Here is a 21996-nt window from a genome sequence, read left to right on the forward strand (position 1 = left end):
TAAGTGCTTTTCCAAGTAATATTGGCACCTTTTTTTTAGATGACATAATTGGCTTGACAAAATTTGTTATGTGAACATTTATTCAGTTGTCTTGAAAATAGAGGGATGTACTACCCATGGATGCACTGTCAAGGGGGTAAATAGATAGTTGTCTATGGAAGTAAATATTTGGAGAAAATAGGAGATTTCTGTCTTTCATTAATGATTTTCATCTGACTACACTCCTTCAGTTTTCCCTCTGTGTTTTTGGTCCTATCTATTGTGGTCCCTTAGCTCTCCTGCAGTGTTCCTTTTTCTTGTCCTTAGACTTACCCCACTTCTACTACTGCTCCATTACTACTATTGCTCCTACCACTACAATTGCCTCCCTTCACTCCCTTTCTATTTCTTGTGCCATTAAAACTACTCTCCCTACTTTCTACTACCACTGCTATTTCTATTACTATTTCCACTAACAGCATTACCACTACCACTACTACTGCTATTTCTTCCTCACTGTTCTGTCCCTGTCCCCCTCACCTATATATACTGGCTCCTTCACTCTTTTGTGTTAGTGTGACTTGTAAATGGTCCAGATCGGACTGAAACATCCTTGTAAGGTTCTCCCTCCTATGTGCGACTTATTTGTGCATTGTTCTAGTCACGGTATTGTGCCTTTTTGTTCTTTAAGGAGCAGTGGTTGGTGTTAGACTCACACAGTGATGACCCTTAACAACTATCATCAATCCCCCTTCCCCACACATTCATACTTTATGACAAAGTATCAAAGTATGAGTGTACCAATCTAAACTGATGCACAAATGTATGTATATGAAGTAGGTACTGTATACACACTATATCCAGGTTCTTTTCAGTTTTTAACCTTTATGCAAATGAAGAGAGATAAAGCGTATATAAATTTTGGTGATTGTACTTCTCAGATAGGTGCAGAACCTGTCAACTCAGGTTCTGCACCTGTCTGCTAGTCATTTCTTTATTACAAAATAAAAATTTAACACTTAAATTGATGCACAGTATGTATAATATAAATCAGGTACTGTATTCACATTATGTTTTATTTCCCCTCCATAACCTGATTATGCAAATATAAGGAAGCAAAGGATATATAAATCTTGGAGTTCCTCTTAATTTGTATATAAACATTATCTCCAGGATCCTAATATTTTAGCACTGTGTAATTTTAAAAATAGGTTGGATAAATACATGAGTGGGTGTGGGTGGGTGTGAGTTGGACCTGACTAGCTTGTGCTACTAGGTCGGATGCCGTGCTTCCCCCTTAAGTGACGTGTCTGACCTCACTAGGTCAAGGCATTGGCTTAAGCTTGAAAATGAAAAGCAGGGGCGCCACGAGTACATTGAAAGACAACACAATAAGTGTCTGGGGCCCAAGACTGTTCAACTACCTCCCAGCATACATAAGGGGGATTACCAATAGACCCCTGGCTGTCTTTAAGAAGGCACTGGACAGGCACCTAAAGGCAGTACCTGACCAACTGGGCTGTGGTTCATATGTCAGTTTGCATGTGGCTGGCAGTAACAGCCTGCTTGATCAGACCCTGATCCACCATGAGGCCTGGTCTCAGACCGAGCTGCGAGGGCGTTGACCCATGAAACCCTCTCCAGGTAAATTCCAGGTAGCCTTTTTGTACTGGCTTTTAGCTATTTTTCCCCTATATACATTATTGTATTCATATTATATTATATTAAAGGAGGGGTTTGGGATATTGGCAGTTTGGAGGGATATGTTGTGTATCTTTATACGTATATGCTTCTAAACTGTTGTATTCTGAGCACCTCTGCAAAAACAGTGATAATGTGTGAGTGTGGTGAAAGTGTTGAATGATGATGAAAGTATTTTCTTTTTGGGGATTGTCTTTCTTTTTTGGGTCACCCTGCCTCGGTGGGAGACGGCCGACTTGTTGAAAAAAAAAAATTATATTTAGGAATGAATGGAGATGAATGGCTTTTGGGACCTGATGAGCTGGTGGAGTGTGAGCAGGGTAATATTTTGTGAGGGGATTCAGGGAAACTGGTTAGCTGGACTTGAGTCCTGGAAATGGGAAGTACAATGCCTGCACTTTAAAGGAGGGGTTTAGGATATTGGCAATTTGTCATATCTGAGTGCCTTTGCAGAGACAATGATTATGTATGAATGATGGCAAAAGTGGTGAATGATGATGAAAGTATTTTTTTTTCTTTTTGGGTCACCCTGCCTCAGTGGGAGACAACCAATGCATTAAAAAAAAAATACAGTCATAAATAAACATCATGGCATCATGATCGAAAACTACCGCAATTCTTAAAACATCAATTATATACAGTAGTGGTACTGATCTTCTTTCTTTCAACAAACCATCCATATCCCACTGAAGCAGGGTGGCCTAAAAAGAAAAACAAAAGCTTCTCTTTTTAACTTTAGTGATGTATACAAGAGAAGGGGTTACTAGCTCCTTGCTTCTGGCGTGTTAGTCGCCTCTTAAAACACTCGTAGCTTACGGAGGAAGAATTCTGTTTCACTTCCCCATGGAGATAAGAGGGAATAAACAAGAACAAGAACTAGTAAGAAAATACAAGAAAAATCAGAGGGGTATGTATATACAGCCTCTCCTCACTTAGCAACGTATTCGTTTACCGACGACTCAGACTTATGACGGGTTCTCGGACCAGTATACATACCTAAATAATGTATGTTAGAGTTGATTTCCTCTGTTCTGTTTATTACAATATACAGTACACTACTGTATAAACATTTAAAAATATACCAGAAATATAAATGGTGCAAAGGTGACATTAAAACAATATCAAAGATTGTTGACACAAACCCACTACCATTATAGTATGCTTCTTACTTAGCGTCGAATTCATTTACCTACATGGTCTTAGGAACATAAGTGAGGAAAGGCTGTATATATGCTTGTACATGCATGTGTAGTGTGACCTGAGTTTAAGTAGAAGTAGCAAGACGTATCTAAAATGTTGCATCTTTATGAGACAGAAAAAAACACCAGCAATCCTACCATCATATAAAACAATTACAGACTTCCATTTTACACTCATTTGACAGGACAGTAGTGCCTCCCTGGGTGGTTGCTGTCTACCAACCTACTACCTAGGAGTGGTACTGATATTTGTATATATATTGTTTTTAACACCCACCATGTCCCACTGAGGCAGGGTGACCTAAAAAGAAAAAACAAGATTTTTTTTTTTAAATTTAGTAATTTATACAGGAAAGGGGTTATATTTACAGTTATGTGCTTATAGTGAGAGTGGTTTTATTATCTTTCCTTAGTGATCGCCATAGACATAGACCCAGTCAAAATTGCACTTGCTCGCCACAATGCTGCTGTGTATGGAGTGGCTGACCGCATTGAATTTATTATTGGAGACTTTTTTCAACTTGTCCCCAGACTTAAGGTAAATGTCCTTTTCTGCTTTACTCCTTTGTAAAAGTGCCAAGAATATATATTTTTCAAGTTTATAATTAAGCCACATATTTCTTGATGCAGGTTTTATACAAGTTTTATTTTAATTTATAATAATACTTACTGTACTTTCTACTTCAATATCAAAAACATTGTACGTTACAGTTAATATGTATATAGTTTAAAAATGCTGAAATTCAATAACTTTGTACATTCAGAAGACTATGAGATACATTGCCTATGTTGATACATCTGGAAGGCTTGTGATACATAAATAATCTGTACTTTGGAAACTGAAACTCGTTAACTTTTTTTATAAAGGCGTTACTGGCCCAAGTTGGACTGAAATGTCATCATTAACCCTTTGACTGTCGCAACCCCAAATCCTGAGGTGTCTCCTGGTGTTGCAAAATATTTGAAAAAAAAAAAAAAAATTTCTTATGAAATGATAAAGAATCTTTTCCCGGTGGTAATGACACCAAAAGTACGAAATTTGATGGAAAACTATGGAATTACACTCTTGCAAAGCTATCGACCTCGGCGATATTTACAAATTGGCGATTTCGCCCACTTTGAGCCCTTTTTTCGGCTAATTCCATTGTTCCAGTCAACCAAACTCATAACTGTTTCTTTAGAACTTCATTTGTTCTATTGATTGAGTACAAGAAACTGCCCATTTACTGATTTCAACTACCCAATAAAGTGGTCAGAAATTGGCAATTTGGCCAATTTCATGCAAATTATAAAATATGCCAATTTCAAAATAGGGTCCAGAATGAACAATGCAGACATTCCTGGCTCTAAAATAACACTTTCTGTGTTCATCAGTCACATCTCCAGGCTCCTCTGATATTACTCTTGCTTTCTATTTTGAATTTTTATTCAAACAAAAAATAGAAGATTTACTGTTATGTAGACTACTGCAATATTGTAATAATTGTATAAATAATGTCAACCCATTCATGACTGCATATTAGAATGGCTAGTTGGACATTTATTGGACAATGATGTCATTTGTTTACTCTTGAACATTGGCAAAAATCAAACATTTCCCCTATTTTGAGCTCCATTTCAAGATCCTTTTCATAGTAAAACCAATCAAAATCACCTCTGTTTCTGTAATATATTTTCCATTCTATCAAATGTGACTACGAAAACAAGAATATAACCATAAAAACAATATGAAAATACACCTCAAAGTTGGTGTTTTAATCCAAAAACATGGTCAGAGTTTTTTTTCTCATGCGCTGCATGCAGCAGGATTTTTTTTATATAGTGCACACTGACCACACAGACCCATTCCCTCACATGTGGGCCTACCAGCTTTCTCCTGCTTGATTTGAAGCCACTAGAATTTTTGAGTATATGTACATCAAACACATTGGCTCTTAAGACATACATATACGACCGAAACACTCAAAGGGTTAATTTAAGTTTCCTAAGCATAGGTTATCTTTATAGTAGTAGTAGTAGTAGTAGTGATAATAATAATGATAATTAATAATATTTGCAGTTTGACAGCACATCTGAACTGTAATATCTATGCACCTTTTTTTTTTTTTTTTCAAGCAAAAGCCTTTCATCTGTTGTAATAATTTCTCTTTTATTCCTTTTATGTAATATTTTGTAGTTTCCAGTTAATTTAATGAAATTGGAAATCCAGGTCCATTAAATTAATTTTTTCCATCTATTTCCTGTATAATTTTTATGACTATTGTTATGGCTTCATAGATCTGATATATAGTACATGATTTTACTAATCTGAAACCATCACAGAACACTAAGTCTGTTACTCCTTGCCCTGAAGGACTAATATAGATTTAATTCCTCAAATATCATTTAGTATAATGTAAGCAGTAACCTTCAGGTATTTTATCAATTTTCTTAATTTTTTTTTAGTTTTTACATCACCACTTATATAGTCTGTTTCTAAACTATTTATATACCTGTCAGACACAGCAACATCTTGGAATCTTGATACAGGGAATTCTTCAACACTTGGCTTAACATATAGACATGACCTATTACGAGTAGTAGATTTTTTCGCTGGTGATGCCGCATCCAACTGCTGTGCCTCACCTGTCTGCAGCATATAAGCCCCTTTTTTGTACATGTCCTGTATTTTAATCAAAATTGTTAAACTGGACACCATTCTTCTCTGTATTGGACTGATGAAGCCACTGGCTGGTGAAACATTTCCACAATACAGATACCCAGATGTTGCACAAGTGTCTCATTCTTCACATCACCACTTGTCAACAGAACATGCCAATAGTTTAAATGCTCTTCCTTATCACTTTTTATAAATATCTGTTGCTTTATGTTTGTCTGCTCATATACAATACCTTGTTAAAGTGCTCCATAAAATTTTGAGAGCACTGTTTTTCTCAATAACCAATATTTCACAGTAGTAGTACAGTGGTACCTTGACTTACGAGTGCCCCAACTTATGAGTTTTCTGAGTTATAAGCCGTCGCTCGGTTGATTTTTTGCTTTGAGTTAAGAGCCAAAATCCGAGTTATGGGTGAGCTTCAAATATGCCGCCAGTCGCAGAAGAGAGGAAATATAAAAAATCTCGATAATAACCAATGTGTAACATCCTTTCAATTTTGATACCACTGATAGTGTCATCTTGCCAGAATGTTCTGTAACGTATGCCCTAAGTAAAGAGAAGCAATTCTAGTGTGTAATACATGTTCAGCAGGCTGGCTGGTTGGGTGGCTGGCTGGCTGGCTGATTTGCTTTGGCTGTCTCTATCTCCTTCTGTCTGTCTGTATCTATCTCTGTCTTTGTCTGTCTCTATCTTTGTCTCTGTCTCTGTCTGTCTCTGTCTCTATCTCACAGGTACACATAAATACAGTTTTTTTTTTTTTTTCAACAAGTCGGCTGTCTAAATGACCAAACCACCTCAACAACCCCTCTTCTGCCCTCTGACTAATACTTTTATTAACTCCACACCTTCTCCTAATTTCCACACTCCGAATTTTCTGCATAATATTTACACCACACATTGCCCTTAAACAGGACATCTCCACTGCCTCCAACCGTCTCCTCGCTGCTGCATTTACCACCCAAGCTTCACACCCATATAAAAGTGTTGGTACTACTATACTTTCATACATTCCCTTCTTTGCCTCCATAGATAACGTTTTTTGACTCCACATATACCTCAACGCACCACTCACCTTTTTTCCCTCATCAATTCTATGATTAACCTCATCCTTCATAAATCCATCCGCCGACACGTCAACTCCCAAGTATCTGAAAACATTCACTTCTTCCATACTCCTCCTCCCCAATTTGATATCCAATTTTTCTTTATCTAAATCATTTGACACCCTCATTACCTTACTCTTTTCTATGTTCACTTTCAGCTTTCTACCTTTACACACATTCCCAAACTCATCCACTAACCTTTGCAATTTTTCTTTAGAATCTCCCATAAGCACAGTATCATCAGCAAAAAGTAACTGTGTCAATTCCCATTTTGAATTTGATTCCCCAAAATTTAATCCCACCCCTCTCCCGAACACCCTAGCATTTACTTCCTTTACAACCCCATCTATAAATATATTAAACAACCATGGTGACATTACACATCCCTGTCTAAGACCTACTTTTACCGGGAAATAGTCTCCCTCTCTTCTACACACCCTAACCTGAGCCTCACTATCCTCATAAAAACTCTTTACAGCATTTAATAACTTACCACCTATTCCATATACTTGCAACATCTGCCACATTGCTCCTCTATCCACTCTATCATATGCCTTTTCTAAATCCATAAATGCAATAAAAACTTCCCTACCTTTATCTAAATACTGTTCACATATATGCTTCAATGTAAACACTTGATCTACACATCCCCTACCCACTCTGAAACCTCCTTGCTCATCCGCAATCCTACATTCTGTCTTACCTCTAATTCTTTCAATTATAACCCTACCGTACACTTTTCCTGGTATACTCAGTAAGCTTATTCCTCTATAATTTTTACAGTCTCTTTTGTCCCCTTTCCCTTTATATAAAGGGACTATACATGCTCTCTGCCAATCCCTAGGTACCTTCCCCTCTTTCATACATTTATTGAACAAAAGTACCAACCACTCCAACACTATATCCCCCCCTGCTTTTAACATTTCTGTCATGATCCCATCAGTTCCAGCTGCTTTACCCCCTTTCATTTTACGTAATGCCTCACGTACCTCCCCCACACGTACATTCTGCTCTTCTTCACTCCTAAAAGATGGTATACCTCCCTGACCAGTGCATGAAATTACTGCCTCTGTTTCTTCCTTAACATTTAAAAGTTCCTCAAAATATTCTCGCCATCTACCTAATACCTCCATCTCCCCATCTACTAACTCCCCTACTCTGTTTTTAACTGACAAATCCATATTTTCCCTTGGCTTTCTTAACTTGTTTAACTCACTCCAAAATTTTTTCTTATTTTCATTAAAATTTCTTGACAGTGCTTCTCCCACTCTATCATCTGCTCTCCTTTTGCACTCTCTCACCACTCTCTTTACCTTTCTTTTACTCTCCATATATTCTGCTCTTCTTATAACACTTCTGCTTTGTAAAAACCTCTCATAAGCTACCTTTTTCTCTTTTATCACACCCTTTACTTCATCATTCCACCAATCACTCCTCTTTCCTCCTGCACCCACCCTCCTATAACCACAAACTTCTGCCCCACATTCTAATACTGCATTTTTAAAACTATTCCAACCCTCTTCAACCCCCCCATTATTCATCTTAGTTTATACACTTTCACCTCCCTCTTACTTGTTGTTGCCACCTTCCTCTTTTCCCATCTACCTCTTACTCTAACTGTAGCTACAACTAAATAATGATCCGATATATCAGTTGCCCCTCTATAAACATGTACATCCTGGAGCCTACCCATCAACCTTTTATCCACCAATACATAATCTAATAAACTACTTTCATTACGTGCTACATCATACCTTGTATATTTATTTATCCTCTTTTTCATAAAATATGTATTACTTATTACCTATTACCTATTACTTATTACTTATTACTTATTAATACTTGACGTGCTGTTGGAGTGTGAGCAAAGTAACATTTATGAAGGGATTCAGGGAAACCGGCAGGCCGGACTTGAGTCCTGGAGATGGGAAGTACAGTGCCTGCACTCTGAAGGAGGGGTGTTAATGTTGCAGTTTAAAAACTGTAGTGTAAAGCACCCTTCTGGCAAGACAGTGATGGAGTGAATGATGGTGAAAGTTTTTCTTTTTCGGGCCACCCTGCCTTGGTGGGAATCGGCCAGTGTGATAATAATAATAATAATTATTACCAAATTTCTTTCTACACATAGCTCAATTAAAGGCTCCCCATTTACATTTACCCCTGGCACCCCAAATTTACCTACTACTCCCTCCATAACATTTTTACCCACTTTAGCATTGAAATCCCCAACCACCATTACTCTCACACTTGATTCAAAACTCCCCACGCATTCACTCAACATTTCCCAAAATCTCTCTCTCTCCTCTACACTTCTCTCTTCTCCAGGTGCATACACGCTTATTATAACCCACTTTTCACATCCAATCTTTATTTTACACCACATAATCCTTGAATTAATACATTTATAGTCTGCATCGTGTGTAATACCTGTTGGTTCATGATTGGCTCTCTCTCTGAGACAGAGAGACAAGCAGAGAGACAGGAAAACAGAAACACAGGCAAACAGAAAGACAGATAAGCAGAGACAGAGATAAACAGACAGACAGACATATAGAAACAGATAGACAGACATGTTTATTTGTAACAGTGAAAAATAAATCCAAGGCAGTGCATGATCATCAAATGTCACTCCAGGAGTGACACTCCACTGGCAGTGGAGTGACGGATAGACAGACAGAAACAAACAATTAGTCAGACATTCTTATGTGTAACAGTGAAAAATAAAGCTAAGGCAGTGCACGATCATCAAATGTCACTTCAGGAGTGTCACTCCACTGACAGTGGAGTGACAGTCATCTTACACCATGCTTCAAAGAGTTTCACATATACTCCAGCATTTCTAAAACATTGCTGGGACCTGATGAAAGAGACAAAAATCATTTATTATTTATCAATACATTTTTCTTATTTAAAAAAAAAACAGTAACAAAAAAACTGGGGTGGTTTTTTGGGGACTGGAACAGATTAATGGCATTTCAATTAACTTCAGTCAGGAAAATTTATTTGATATACGAGCAAATTGAGTTACGAGCTGGGTCACGGAATGAATTAAACTCGTAAGTCAAGGTACCACTGCATTATAATTTTCTTTAAACAATCAATTTTGTTGTGTTTCTCACACAGGCTGATGTCATATATCTTAGTCCTCCATGGGGAGGTATAGAGTACTTTCGTGATGGTACATATGATGTGAGGAACTTAGGTGGAGTGTTTAATTGTGAGGAACTGTTGGCCACTGCAAGAACTATTACTACTGACATTGCACTCTACCTACCAAGGACCAGTAACTTGTATCAGGTTTGATCACTTTTCTTGTATTAGCCTAAAAATTTCCATTTTTTAAATTTCAGATTGGATAGCTTTTTTTCATGTGTTTCTATTATATTCATAAGCTTGGTGTAATTATGAGAAGGAAGAGATGTGTGGAAAGTAGTGTTAGAAATGAGAAGTCAAAGAAATAAAATTATAAAGTATACAAGTGGGTATCAGATTCATACAAAGATTGTTAAGAAACAAATGGAATGTGAAGATGTATTTTTTTTTTTAACAAGTCAGCCATCTCCCACTGAGGCAGGGTGACTCAAAAAGAAAATCCCCAAACAAAAAATACTTTCATCATCATTCAACACTTTCACCTCACACATAATCACTGTTTTTGCAGAGGTGCTCAGAATACAGCAGTTTAGAAGCACATACATATAAAGATACACAGCATATCCCTTCAAACTGCCAATATCCCAAACCCCTCCTTTAAAGTGCAGGCATTGTACTTCCCATTTCCAGTACTCAAGTCTGGCTATATAAAAATAACCGGTTTCCCTGAATCCCTTCATTAAATATTACCCTGCTCACACTCCAACAGCTCATCAGGTCCCAATACCATTTGTCTCCATTCACTCCTATCTAATATGCTCACGCACGCTTGCTGGAAGTCCAAGCCCCTCACCCACTAAACCTCCTTTACCCCCTCCCTCCATCCTTTTCAAGGATGACCCCTACCCCGCCTTCCTTCCCCTACAGATTTATACGCTCTCGATGTCATTCTGCTTTGATCCATTCTCTCTAAATGACCAAACCACCTCAACAACCCCTCTTCAGCCCTTTGACTAATACTTTTATTAATGCCACATCCTCTCCTAATTTCCACACTCCGAATTTTCTGCATAATATTTACACCACACATTGCCCTTAGACAGAACATCTCCACTGCCTCCAACCGTCTCCTCGCTGCAGCATTTACAACCCAAGCTTCACACCCATATAAGAGTATTGGTACCACTATACTTTCATACATTCCCTTCTTTGCCTCCATAGATAATGTGTTTTGTCTCCACATGTACCTCAATGCACCTCTCACCCTTTTTCCTTCATCAATTCTATGATTAACCTCATCCTTCATAAATCCATCTGCTGACACGTCAACTCCCAAATATCTGAAAACATTTACTTCTTCCATACTCCTCCTCTCCAATTTGATATCCAATTTTTCCTTATCTAAATCATTTGATACCCTCATCACCTTACTCTTTTCTATGTGATTTATAAATATATTTACACAATGCCCACCTAGCAGTACAGAGTAGATCCTCCTCTTACGACCATAATGCAATCCTGAAAACTGATTCTTACTTGAGTGTTTTGAATTCTGAAGCTATTTTCCCCAAAGCTCTCTTGTCACAATTCAAGATGCATTTCTCAACTATAATTTTTCTTATTTAATTTCATTTATTTTTTAATGATGAAAATACTCAAATGAGTTTGTCTCTTTCCTTTCCACTTACTCCTTCCTATTTCCTTATCTTCATCCCTCTCTTTACCTCACTTGTTGCTGCACAGGCAACAACGATAACATTGCCTTCCTCACTTCCACTGTCACATGCAACTAGCAAAATGCTGCAAGGCTAACAGTTGGGACTACATCCATCACTCCCACTCTCACATTGTATCTGACTCAACAATGCAGCACATGCTCTTCATTCTCTCACTGTTATGGTGAGGGTATTAGGTGCCTGGGCATAATGTATAGGAAGGTAAGGGTGGAGGTTATGGCACATGCCAGGTTGTGTAGTGGGGATTGAAGGGTGGTGGTTAAATCTGAGCTGATCTGCCCACCTCAACAACTAACCAGCCAGACAGCCCATGAGAACATCATAATTATGAAATCTACAGTTCTTCACTTATTTTCAGAAAATTTGTGAGTATACTACACATACACAACATGAGCTTGCACAAAATGTAATGTATGTGGTAGTTAAATAATATATATAATTTAGCTTTATGAGACAGAAAAAGGACACCAGCAATCTTACCATCATGTAAAACAATTACAGGCTTCTATTTCATACTCACTTGGCAGGACAGTAGTACCTCCTTGGTACATCTTGCTACTTTTACCTACGCTTAGGTCACACTACACATGCGTGTACAAGCACACACACACACATATATATATATATATATATATATATATATATATATATATATATATATTTTTTTTTTTTTTTTTTCAACAAGTCGGCCGTCTCCCACCGAGGCAGGGTGACCCAAAAAAGAAAGAAAATCCCCAAAAAGAAAATACTTTCATCATCATTCAACACTTTCACCACACTCGCACATTATCACTGTTTTTGCAGAGGTGCTCAGAATACAACAGTCTAGAAGCATAAACATATAAAGATACACAACATATCCCTCCAAACTGCCAATATCCCAAACCCCTCCTTTAAAGTGCAGGCATTGTACTTCCCATTTCCAGGACTCAAGTCCGACTATATGAAAATAACCGGTTTCCCTGAATCCCTTCACTAAATATTACCCTGCTCACACTCCAACAGATCGTATATATATATACACATCCCCTATGGGTTTTCTTCTATTTTCTTACTGAAGCTTGTTCTTGTTTATTTCCTCTTATCTCCATGGGGAAGTGGAACAGAATTCTTCCTCCATAAGCCTTGCATGTCGTAAGAGGCGACTAACATGCTGGGAGCAAAGGGCTAGTAACCCCTTAACCCCTTCTCCTCTATACATTACTAAAGTTAAAAAGAGAAACTTTTGTTTTTCTTTTTGGGTCACCCTGCTTCGGTGGGATATGACTGGTTTGTTAAGAAAAGTGAATTTAGCTTTACAAAATCAAGATATATAATATAGTTCTTGTCTACTCTTTACCAAACAAACATGAACTCTCCATTTTTTTAACACTCCAGCTGTCTCCTACTGAGGTAGCGTGATCCAACAAAGAAGAAAATACTTCCACTACCAGTCAATCACTGTCTTGCCAGAAGCATGCTGACATTGCATTTCAGATGACCTTCCATACTGCAACATCCTCACATCTCCTTCAGAGTGCAGGCACTGTGCTACCCACCTCCAGGGCTCTAGTCTGGCTGATCAGTTTTCCTGAATTCCTTCATAAATGTTACCTTTCTCACACTCCAACATTTCAAATCATAAAAACCACTTGCCTCCACTCACTCCTGTCTAACATGCTAACATAAGTCTGTTGGATATCCAAGCCTCTATCATTTACAGCCTCCTTTATCCCTCCTTCCAACCCTTTTTTAGGATGACACCTTCCCTTAACCCCAGATTGAAATGTCGTACTAGTCATACTGTTCTCCATCCTCTCTTAATGTTCAAACAACCTCAACCCATCCTCAGTCCTCTGAATAATACTGGTAACTCCACACCACCTAATATCCAAACTCGGAATTCTTTGCATAATATTCACCACACACATTGCTCTCAAACATAACATCTCAGCTGCCTCCAGCTTCCTCCTTGCTATAACATTCAAAACCCATACAGTAATGTTGGTACCACTCTACTCTGGTATATTACCCATTTGCCTACATTTTTTTTTTTTTTTTTTTTTTTTTTTTTTTTTTTTGTGTGTCCACAGATACCCCGATGCACCACCCACCTTTTTATCTTTATCAGTTCTATGGATTGTTTCATCTCTAATAGAATTATCCACTACCAGATATCTGACCACATTCATCTCATTTGTACTCCTTCCCTCCATTCTGATATCCAGTGTCTCATTTCCTATGTTTTATGATACTCTCGTCATCTTGCTCTTTCCTATTTTCACTTTAATTTCCTTCTTTTATATACCCTCCCAAATTCATTTACCAACCTTTGCAACTTCTCTTCAGAATCTTCCCAAAGAACCATGTTATCAGTAAAAAGCAACTTTGACTACCCCCACTCCATATCAGTTTCATCATCTTTCAGTCCCACACCCCTTTCCAATACTAGTACGTATTCACTTCTGTTACAACCCCATATATAAATATGTTAAATAATTATGGTGAAATCACACATCCCTGTCCAAGGCCTACTTTTACTGGAAAATAATTTCCCTCCTACATATCCTGACCGGAGCCTTGCTATCCTCAAAGTTCTTTACTGCTTTAAGTAGCCTAACACCTATTCTCTCATACATTTGCAACATCAGCCACATTCTTTTTTGTCCACCTTATATGCCTTTTCTAAATCCAAAAATGCATTGAAAAGTTCCTTACCTTTATCCAAGTATTGGTAACTTTTGTGCTTCAGTGCAAAAACTTAGTCTGCACATCCCTTACCATTCCTAAAGCTGCCTTGTTCCTCTGCAATCCTGCTCTCTTGTCTTACCAACAATTCTTTCAGTAATAACTCTACCATACACCTTACCTACTGGTATACTCAAAAAAGTTTATTCTTCTATAATTCTTATACAATACTTCTCCATGGGGAAGTGGAACAGAATTCTTCCTCCGTAAGCCATGCGTGTTGTAGGAGGCAATTAAAATGTGAGGAGCAAGGGGCTAGTAACCCCTTCTCCTGTATACATTACTAAATTTAAAAGAGAAACTTTCGTTTTTTGTTTTTTATAGGTCACCCTGCCTCGGTAGTATAAGGCCAGTTTGTTGAAAAAAAAAAAAATCTTACACTCTTTTATACTCCTTTTCCCTTATACAAAGAAACTGTGCATGCTCTCTGCCAATCCTTAGGCACCTTTCTCACTTTCATGTATATATTGAACAAATGCACCAATCACTCAAACACTATATCTGTACCTGCTTTTAATATTTGTCTTAATCCCATCTCCCCCACTGCTTTTACCCCATTTATTCTATCCACTGTCTCATTCACCTCCCTGACACTTGCATTGGGCTCTTTGTTACAAAATGCAACATCTGTTAGCACAGATATCTACCAGAGAATATTAGAAGGTAAACTTATTGATTCCCCCTCTAGCATATAGTCTATTTCTGGTTTTGTAACAGGTCATTAGTCTGCATTTAAAAAACATTATTCTGTATCATATAGGACTTCTCAAAGCACTTTGGTATTACAACTGGATGAATACAAACTAACAAAAATAAAATTTTGAGAGCTTTAATAACAAAAAAAAAGTCTAGGTTGAATAATATTTACAGTTAAACAGATTTGACCTAGGACGTAGGTTGGTAGACAGCAACTGCCCAGGGAGGTACAGTAGACCCTCGACTAATGCTATTAATCCGTTCCTGAGAGCTCATCGTTAGTCAAAATAATCGTTAGTCAAGTTAATTTTCCCCATAAGAAATAATGGAAATCAAATTAATCCGTGCAAGACACCCAAAAGTATTGAAAAAAAAAAAATTTTAACACATGAAATATTAATTTTAATACACACAAACTGAAGAAGACATGCACAGTTACATGACACTTACCTTTATTGAAGATCTGGTGATGATTGATGGGATGGGAGGAGGGGAGTGTGTTGATGGTCTTAGTGTTTAGAAGGGGAATCCCCTTCCATTAGGACTTGAGGTGGCAAGTCCTTTTTTGGGGTTACTTCCCTTCTTCTTTTAATGCCACTAGGACCAGCTTGAGAGTCACTGGACCTCTGTCGCACAACAAGGTCCTAAATGCACTAGAAGACAAAAAGAATGCAGATGTAATATATACAGACTTTGCAAAAGCCTTCGACAAGTGTGACCATGGCGTAATAGCGCACAAAATGCGCGATAAAGGAATAACAGGAAAAGTCGGTCGATGGATCTATAATTTCCTCACTAACAGAACACAGAGAGTAGTCGTCAACAGAGTAAAGTCCGAGGCAGCTACGGTGAAAAGCTCTGTTCCACAAGGCACAGTACTAGCTCCCATCTTGTTCCTCATCCTCATATCCGACATAGACAAGGATGTCAGCCACAGCACCGTGTCTTCCTTTGCAGATGACACCCGAATCTGCATGACAGTGTCTTCCATTGCAGACACTGCAAGGCTCCAGGCGGACATCAACCAAATCTTTCAGTGGGCTGCAGAAAACAATATGAAGTTCAACGATGAGAAATTTCAATTACTCAGATATGGTAAACATGAGGAAATTAAATCTTCATCAGAGTACAAAACAAATTCTGGCCACAAAATAGAGCGAAACACCAACGTCAAAGACCTGGGAGTGATTATGTCGGAGGATCTCACCTTCAAGGACCATAACATTGTATCAATCGCATCTGCTAGAAAAATGACAGGATGGATAATGAGAACCTTCAAAACTAGGGAGGCCAAGCCCATGATGACACTCTTCAGGTCACTTGTTCTATCTAGGCTGGAATATTGCTGCACTCTAACAGCACCTTTCAAGGCAGGTGAAATTGCCGACCTAGAAAATGTACAGAGAACTTTCACGGCGCGCATAACGGAGATAAAACACCTCAATTACTGGGAGCGCTTGAGGTTTCTAAACCTGTATTCCCTGGAACGCAGGAGGGAGAGATACATGATTATATACACCTGGAAAATCCTAGAGGGACTAGTACCGAACTTGCACACGAAAATCACTCACTACGAAAGCAAAAGACTTGGCAGACGATGCACCATCCCCCCAATGAAAAGCAGGGGTGTCACTAGCACGTTAAGAGACCATACAATAAGTGTCAGGGGCCCGAGACTGTTCAACTGCCTCCCAGCACACATAAGGGGGATTACCAACAGACCCCTGGCAGTCTTCAAGCTGGCACTGGACAAGCACCTAAAGTCAGTTCCTGATCAGCCGGGCTGTGGCTCGTACGTTGGTTTGCGTGCAGCCAGCAGCAACAGCCTGGTTGATCAGGCGCTGATCCACCAGGAGGCCTGGTCACAGACCGGGCCGCGGGGGCATTGACCCCCGAAACTCTCTCCAGGTAAACTCCAGATAGAGGCCTGTACCTCCCGTTCCTTTATGACATTCCTAAAGTGTTTCACAACATTGTCAGTGTCACCATTAAACACTTGTTCAGGTTTCAGTCCTTCACTGTCTATGTACTCCTTGAATTCCTGCACATATTTTTCAGCTGCTTTTTGGTCCAAACTGGCAGCCTCACCATGCCTTATCACACTATGTATGCCACTACGATTCTTAAATCTCTCAAACCAACCTTTGCTGGCCTTAAATTCACTCACATCACCACTAGTTGCTGGCATTTTTCTAATTAAATCGTCATGCAACTTCCTAGCTTTTTCACATATGATCGCTTGAGAGATGCTATCTCCTGCTATCTGTTTTTCGTTTATCCATACCAATAACAGTCTCTCAACATCTTCTATCACTTGCGATCTCAGTTTCGAAAACATAGTTGCACCTTTGGCAAGAACACCTTCCTTGATTGCCGTTTTCTTGGCCACAATAGTAGCGATGGTTGATTGGGGTTTTGTGTACAGCCTGGCCAGCTCGGAGACATGCACTCCACTTTCATACTTAGCAATGATCTCTTTCTTCATATCCATAGTAATTCTCACCCTTTTTGCTGTAGAGTTGGCACTAGAAGCTTTCTTGGGGCCCATGGTGACTTATTTTGCAGGTGCAATCACTAGAAAGGCTGTGATAATATGAAATGTTCCGATTGTATGCTTGGAAGCGACCGCGGTGGCTGGCTGGCTTGTAAACACTGGCTAGAAGTGGACGCGTCTCAGATGGAACGAATAGTGTTGGTCGAGTTTTTTAGCGCTAATTGAGGCAAAATTTTTGCGATAAAATGTATCGCTAGTCAGATTTATCGTTAATCGATGCCATCGCTGGTCGAGGGTCCACTGTACTACCGTCCTGCCAAGTGAGTGTAAAACGAAAGCCTATAATTGTTTTACATGATGGTAGGATTGCTGGTGTCCTTTTTTCTGTCTCATAAACATGCAAGATTTCAGGTACGTCTTGCTACTTCTACTTACACTTAGGTCACACTACATATACATGTACAAGCATATATATGCAATAAAATCACAGTAAACAGGTGATTTGAGAATATGCAAAACAACCACTGTGAAAGAATAGAGAAATTCCAAGTGCTTTCGTGATTACTCAAATTTCAAGGAACAATGAAAGTAATGCATCAAAGGAAGGCATATAAAGGGTCTAGACCACACCTCACTATCACATCCCACAACAAAGCAACACCTGACGCGCAACTCATAAGAAAGGGAACACTGCAGCAGGCCCGCTGGCCCAACTAGACAGGTCCTTCACACAACACACCAACAAACTATTCTACCCAAGAATTAAGAATTTTAAAATTTATTATTTGTCCAATGTATTATTAAATTCTTCCCAAATTCTATTAATTATAAATGGATCTAATTTATATAAACCAAAGGAAATATTCATATTATTGTCAAAACTGCTTTTTATGAAACAAGATTCAATTATATTCCTGTCGACCATGGACTTGCTTGATACAACTTTCTCAACTTTTTGAAAATCAATTGGATAGTTAAAATCTCTCACATGAATAAATAGAGCATTGGAATCTTGTCCAGTTCTAATGCTATATTTATGTTGTTTTAATCTTAGTTCGAGATTTTTACCAGTTTGACCGAAACAAACTTTATCGCAAATTTTACAAGGAATCTTATAGACACATCCGTCAGCATTTTGAGGGGAATTCTTTATCAAAAGTTTTTTTTTACTGTATCAAGATTTTTAAATACAACTTTGATATTAAAAGTCTTAAGAAGAGAAGGCATATCAACCAAGTTTTCATGGTAAGGGAGAACCAACATATTTTTAGTTAAATAAGGCTGGTTGTCCCTTTTTGTATTGTAAAAAGTATGTCTAGCAACTTGAAAAGATTTATCATTACCTATTTCATAAATTTTGGATATTTCCTCATCTATGAACTCTGGACTACAAATACGTAAAGCTCTCAAAAACATTGATGAGAAAACAGACAGTTTAACTCTATCGTGATGCAAAGAATAATAGTGGACATAGGAACAGTTATTTGTAGGTTTTCTGTAAATTTTGAAATTGAATTCATTATTACCCTTAATAATTAAAACATCAAGAAAAGGCAATGAGTTATTTTCTTCAAACCCAATAGTAACTCATTTTGTAAGTTTTCCATCAAATTTCGTACTTTTGGTGCCATTACTGTTGGGAAAAGATTCTCTATCATTTCATAAGAAAAAATATTTTTTTTTTTTTTAATTTTTCGACAGAGAGAGTGAGTTAAGGATTAGGGGTCTTGACACTGAAAGGGTTAAACTACATTATGTATTCCATGTGCTTTAGCATATATGGCATTTCATATCTAGCTTTTTCTTTCACAGATTATTGAGCTTGCTGGTATTGGTGGCACTGTTGATATAGAGCTGAACCACATGGGGAGGAAGAAGAAAGCACTTACTGCCTACTTTGGAGACTTGGCTTATTACTGAAGTGAATCCACTTTATAAAACAGTACAGAAAAGACAAACTGAGGTAAATATCACATATTGTGGCTTACAGGGTCATTTAACCCTTAAACGGTCCGAACGTATATATACGTTCACTCGCGTAATGCCCCAAATTTTTTGAGAAAAAACAAATCTTTTTTTTTAAAAGGAAAAAAGAGCATATGGTACCCAGGCATCCCCAATTATTTTAATATGGCACACAGTGAGTGCGCAAATCCATTCTCTCATGTCTAGGTGACTCAGGCTTATTGTGGCAATGTTGAATGAATGACAAAGAAAACGTATATATATGTTGGGGCGCTACGCACGTGAACGTATATATATGTTTGGACCGTTTAAGGGTTAACCTGTGATGCATATGAACTTTTGGAAAAACAGCTAGGGAATATGTGAGGCAAATGTATTTTGTTCTTTGAGGCACTCTTCCTTGATGTGTTCAGATAAAATGAGGTGGATTAAATAAAAAAAAATAAGAATTTGTGGGATGGAAGTGTAGATTAATTTTTATAGTAAGTGGGGGATGTTAATTCTTGACCAGAGTCAAGTGGGAAAGCAACCGTTATGCAGGAAAATTGAAAGAAAATTCACTGCAGGTTCTAATATTTTTAATTTCAATTGTATTATTACAGTACAGGTAATACAGGTACACATTCCTTTATCCGAAACCCTTAGGGCCAGTAGTGTTTCGAATTTCAGAATGAAGGTGGGGTCTAAGGCAGCACCCCATAATCAAACATTAACACTGTAGCAAAAATGTATGAATACTCACACTAAGTGGGATAAATAAACAATACAAATATTACTACAGTTTATTTATAGAGTAATATATCGATAAATGAAATAATGGAATAATTATAGACCAGGAACATGATTGTCAGGTGATGAAGCAGCACTTTGACAGATGGCTGTTTTCAAGATTTAACTGATCACACATTTTCATCATATCATCTATGGGAATTTTTTTCACCTGTGTTCACAATGTCATCATCATCACTACTATTCTTATGTTTATTTGTATTTAACACCATTTCTTTAAATCATAAACAATGGTAGTTCCAACACCATATTCTTCAGTAAGACGCCGCACTGACACATCACGATCAAGCTTCTGCAGTAACTCTGCTTTCTGTGTTATTGATAATGTCATGTTTTCTTTTCTTTTTCTCATTGTTATCCATAAGGGTATCTGCAGCTCTTTTTGACATTTTCACAGTGAAATTAAAGTCACAAAATAAAAAGCAAAAACAAAATACCAGCAAACACGTGTGAACACTATAAGTGCTAAGACACTACTGACGCCTGCCACTCTGGCTGTCAGTGACTAACGCTCCACTCCCCATGAAAAAACTTTCAGTTTTCCAAACTTTTCGAATTTCAGATAAGGGAATGTGGACCTGTCACAAAATGAATGGCATTTTTAATGTGTATTTTTATATTTTTGTTTAATGTGACCAGTTAGATTATTATTATAATCAGTATTAAGCATTAAACCCACAAGGGTCATACGGCGCTGAGTGACCAGTTAGAAAAAAGTTTTAAATTACGTATGTGTATACGTATTTTATTATATATGACACAGTACTTTTACCAAGGAAAATAATTTTGCAGTTTTATTTATTTTTAGTTGTTACATGTAATAAATATTTTGTTTAGAAACAGCACTGCTTGTGAGGTGATAAAGATAACCTTAACAGCAGCACTCAAATAAAAATTGGTTGACACAGCTATTTTTTTTTTTATCTTCCCCCCTATTTAATTCATTCTTATTGTACATTGATAGTATGGTGATGTAAGATAAAAAAAAAAAAAAAACAGCAAAAATGGACCTTTAGCTGTAAGTTTGATCTATATGAGGCTCTGTCCTGTATGTGAAATGTTGTACTAATAAAGGTCTCCTTTTGCTATATGTATATTTCTTTAGCCACTTGGCTATACCAAAATTCAACATGGCAGTACCAACAAGCTATGAATAAAGATACAGTGGACCCCCGGTTATCGGCCATAATCCGTTCCTGAAGGTCGGCTGATAACCGAAATGGCCGATAACTGAATTAATATTTCCCATAAGAATTACAGTGGAACCTCATATTTCGAACATTTCGCTAAACGAACTCTTCGAAAATAGAACCCTTTTCTCGAACCAACTTTGTCCCTATTATCGAACTCGCCCCTATTTTCGAACCGCCAGGTACCGGACCTGTCCGGCAGCCCGCTCTGTCTGCGTCCCCACGCAGGTACTGTGAGCCAGTCTGGTTTTGTTGATGCTTGAGTGAACACTAACCTGCGCTCTCATTCAAACACTTCACGATTATTTCATTGTGTTTAGTGCTTGTGGGACTGTGAAATAAGCTACAATGGGCCCAAAGAAACTTGCTAGTGGTACCCCTGTGGTAAAGAAAGTGAGAAACACCATAGATGTGAAGAAGGAAATAATACAGAAGTGGAATGATGTCCAAATGTTTGTGGAGAAGTACCACCCTGAGCAAGCTGAAACAAGCCATCTTTGCAACAAGTTCAGTGACAGAACCATGTCCCATTTTAGGGAAATCTTAAAGAAGCACCAGAAACAGAGGACTGTGGACAGTTATTTTGTGAGACAGGGGTCCAGTGACTCACAAGCTGGTCCTAGTGGCATTGAAAGACAGAAGAGAAGTAACCCCAGAGAGGGCTT

The 21996-nt window shown here is 38.0% G+C and overlaps 1 protein-coding gene across 3 annotated transcripts in view; it reads left to right on the forward strand.

The window, feature by feature from the left end:
• Positions 1-21052, forward strand: part of Tgs1 (Trimethylguanosine synthase 1) — a gene marked incomplete at its 5' end in the record, with an annotated part of 70092 nt that extends 49040 nt beyond the window's left edge. For all 3 annotated transcript variants that reach the window (XM_053771832.2, XM_053771833.2, XM_053771834.2), the window contains 3 exon segments: positions 3293-3417; positions 9765-9938; positions 19200-21052. In XM_053771832.2, coding sequence (XP_053627807.2) covers positions 3293-3417; positions 9765-9938; positions 19200-19307 — 407 coding nt within the window.
• Between the last annotated feature and the right edge of the window lie 944 nt (positions 21053-21996).

Source organism: Cherax quadricarinatus, chromosome 8 (genome assembly GCF_038502225.1).
Source record: "Cherax quadricarinatus isolate ZL_2023a chromosome 8, ASM3850222v1, whole genome shotgun sequence".
NCBI lineage: Eukaryota > Metazoa > Arthropoda > Malacostraca > Decapoda > Parastacidae > Cherax > Cherax quadricarinatus.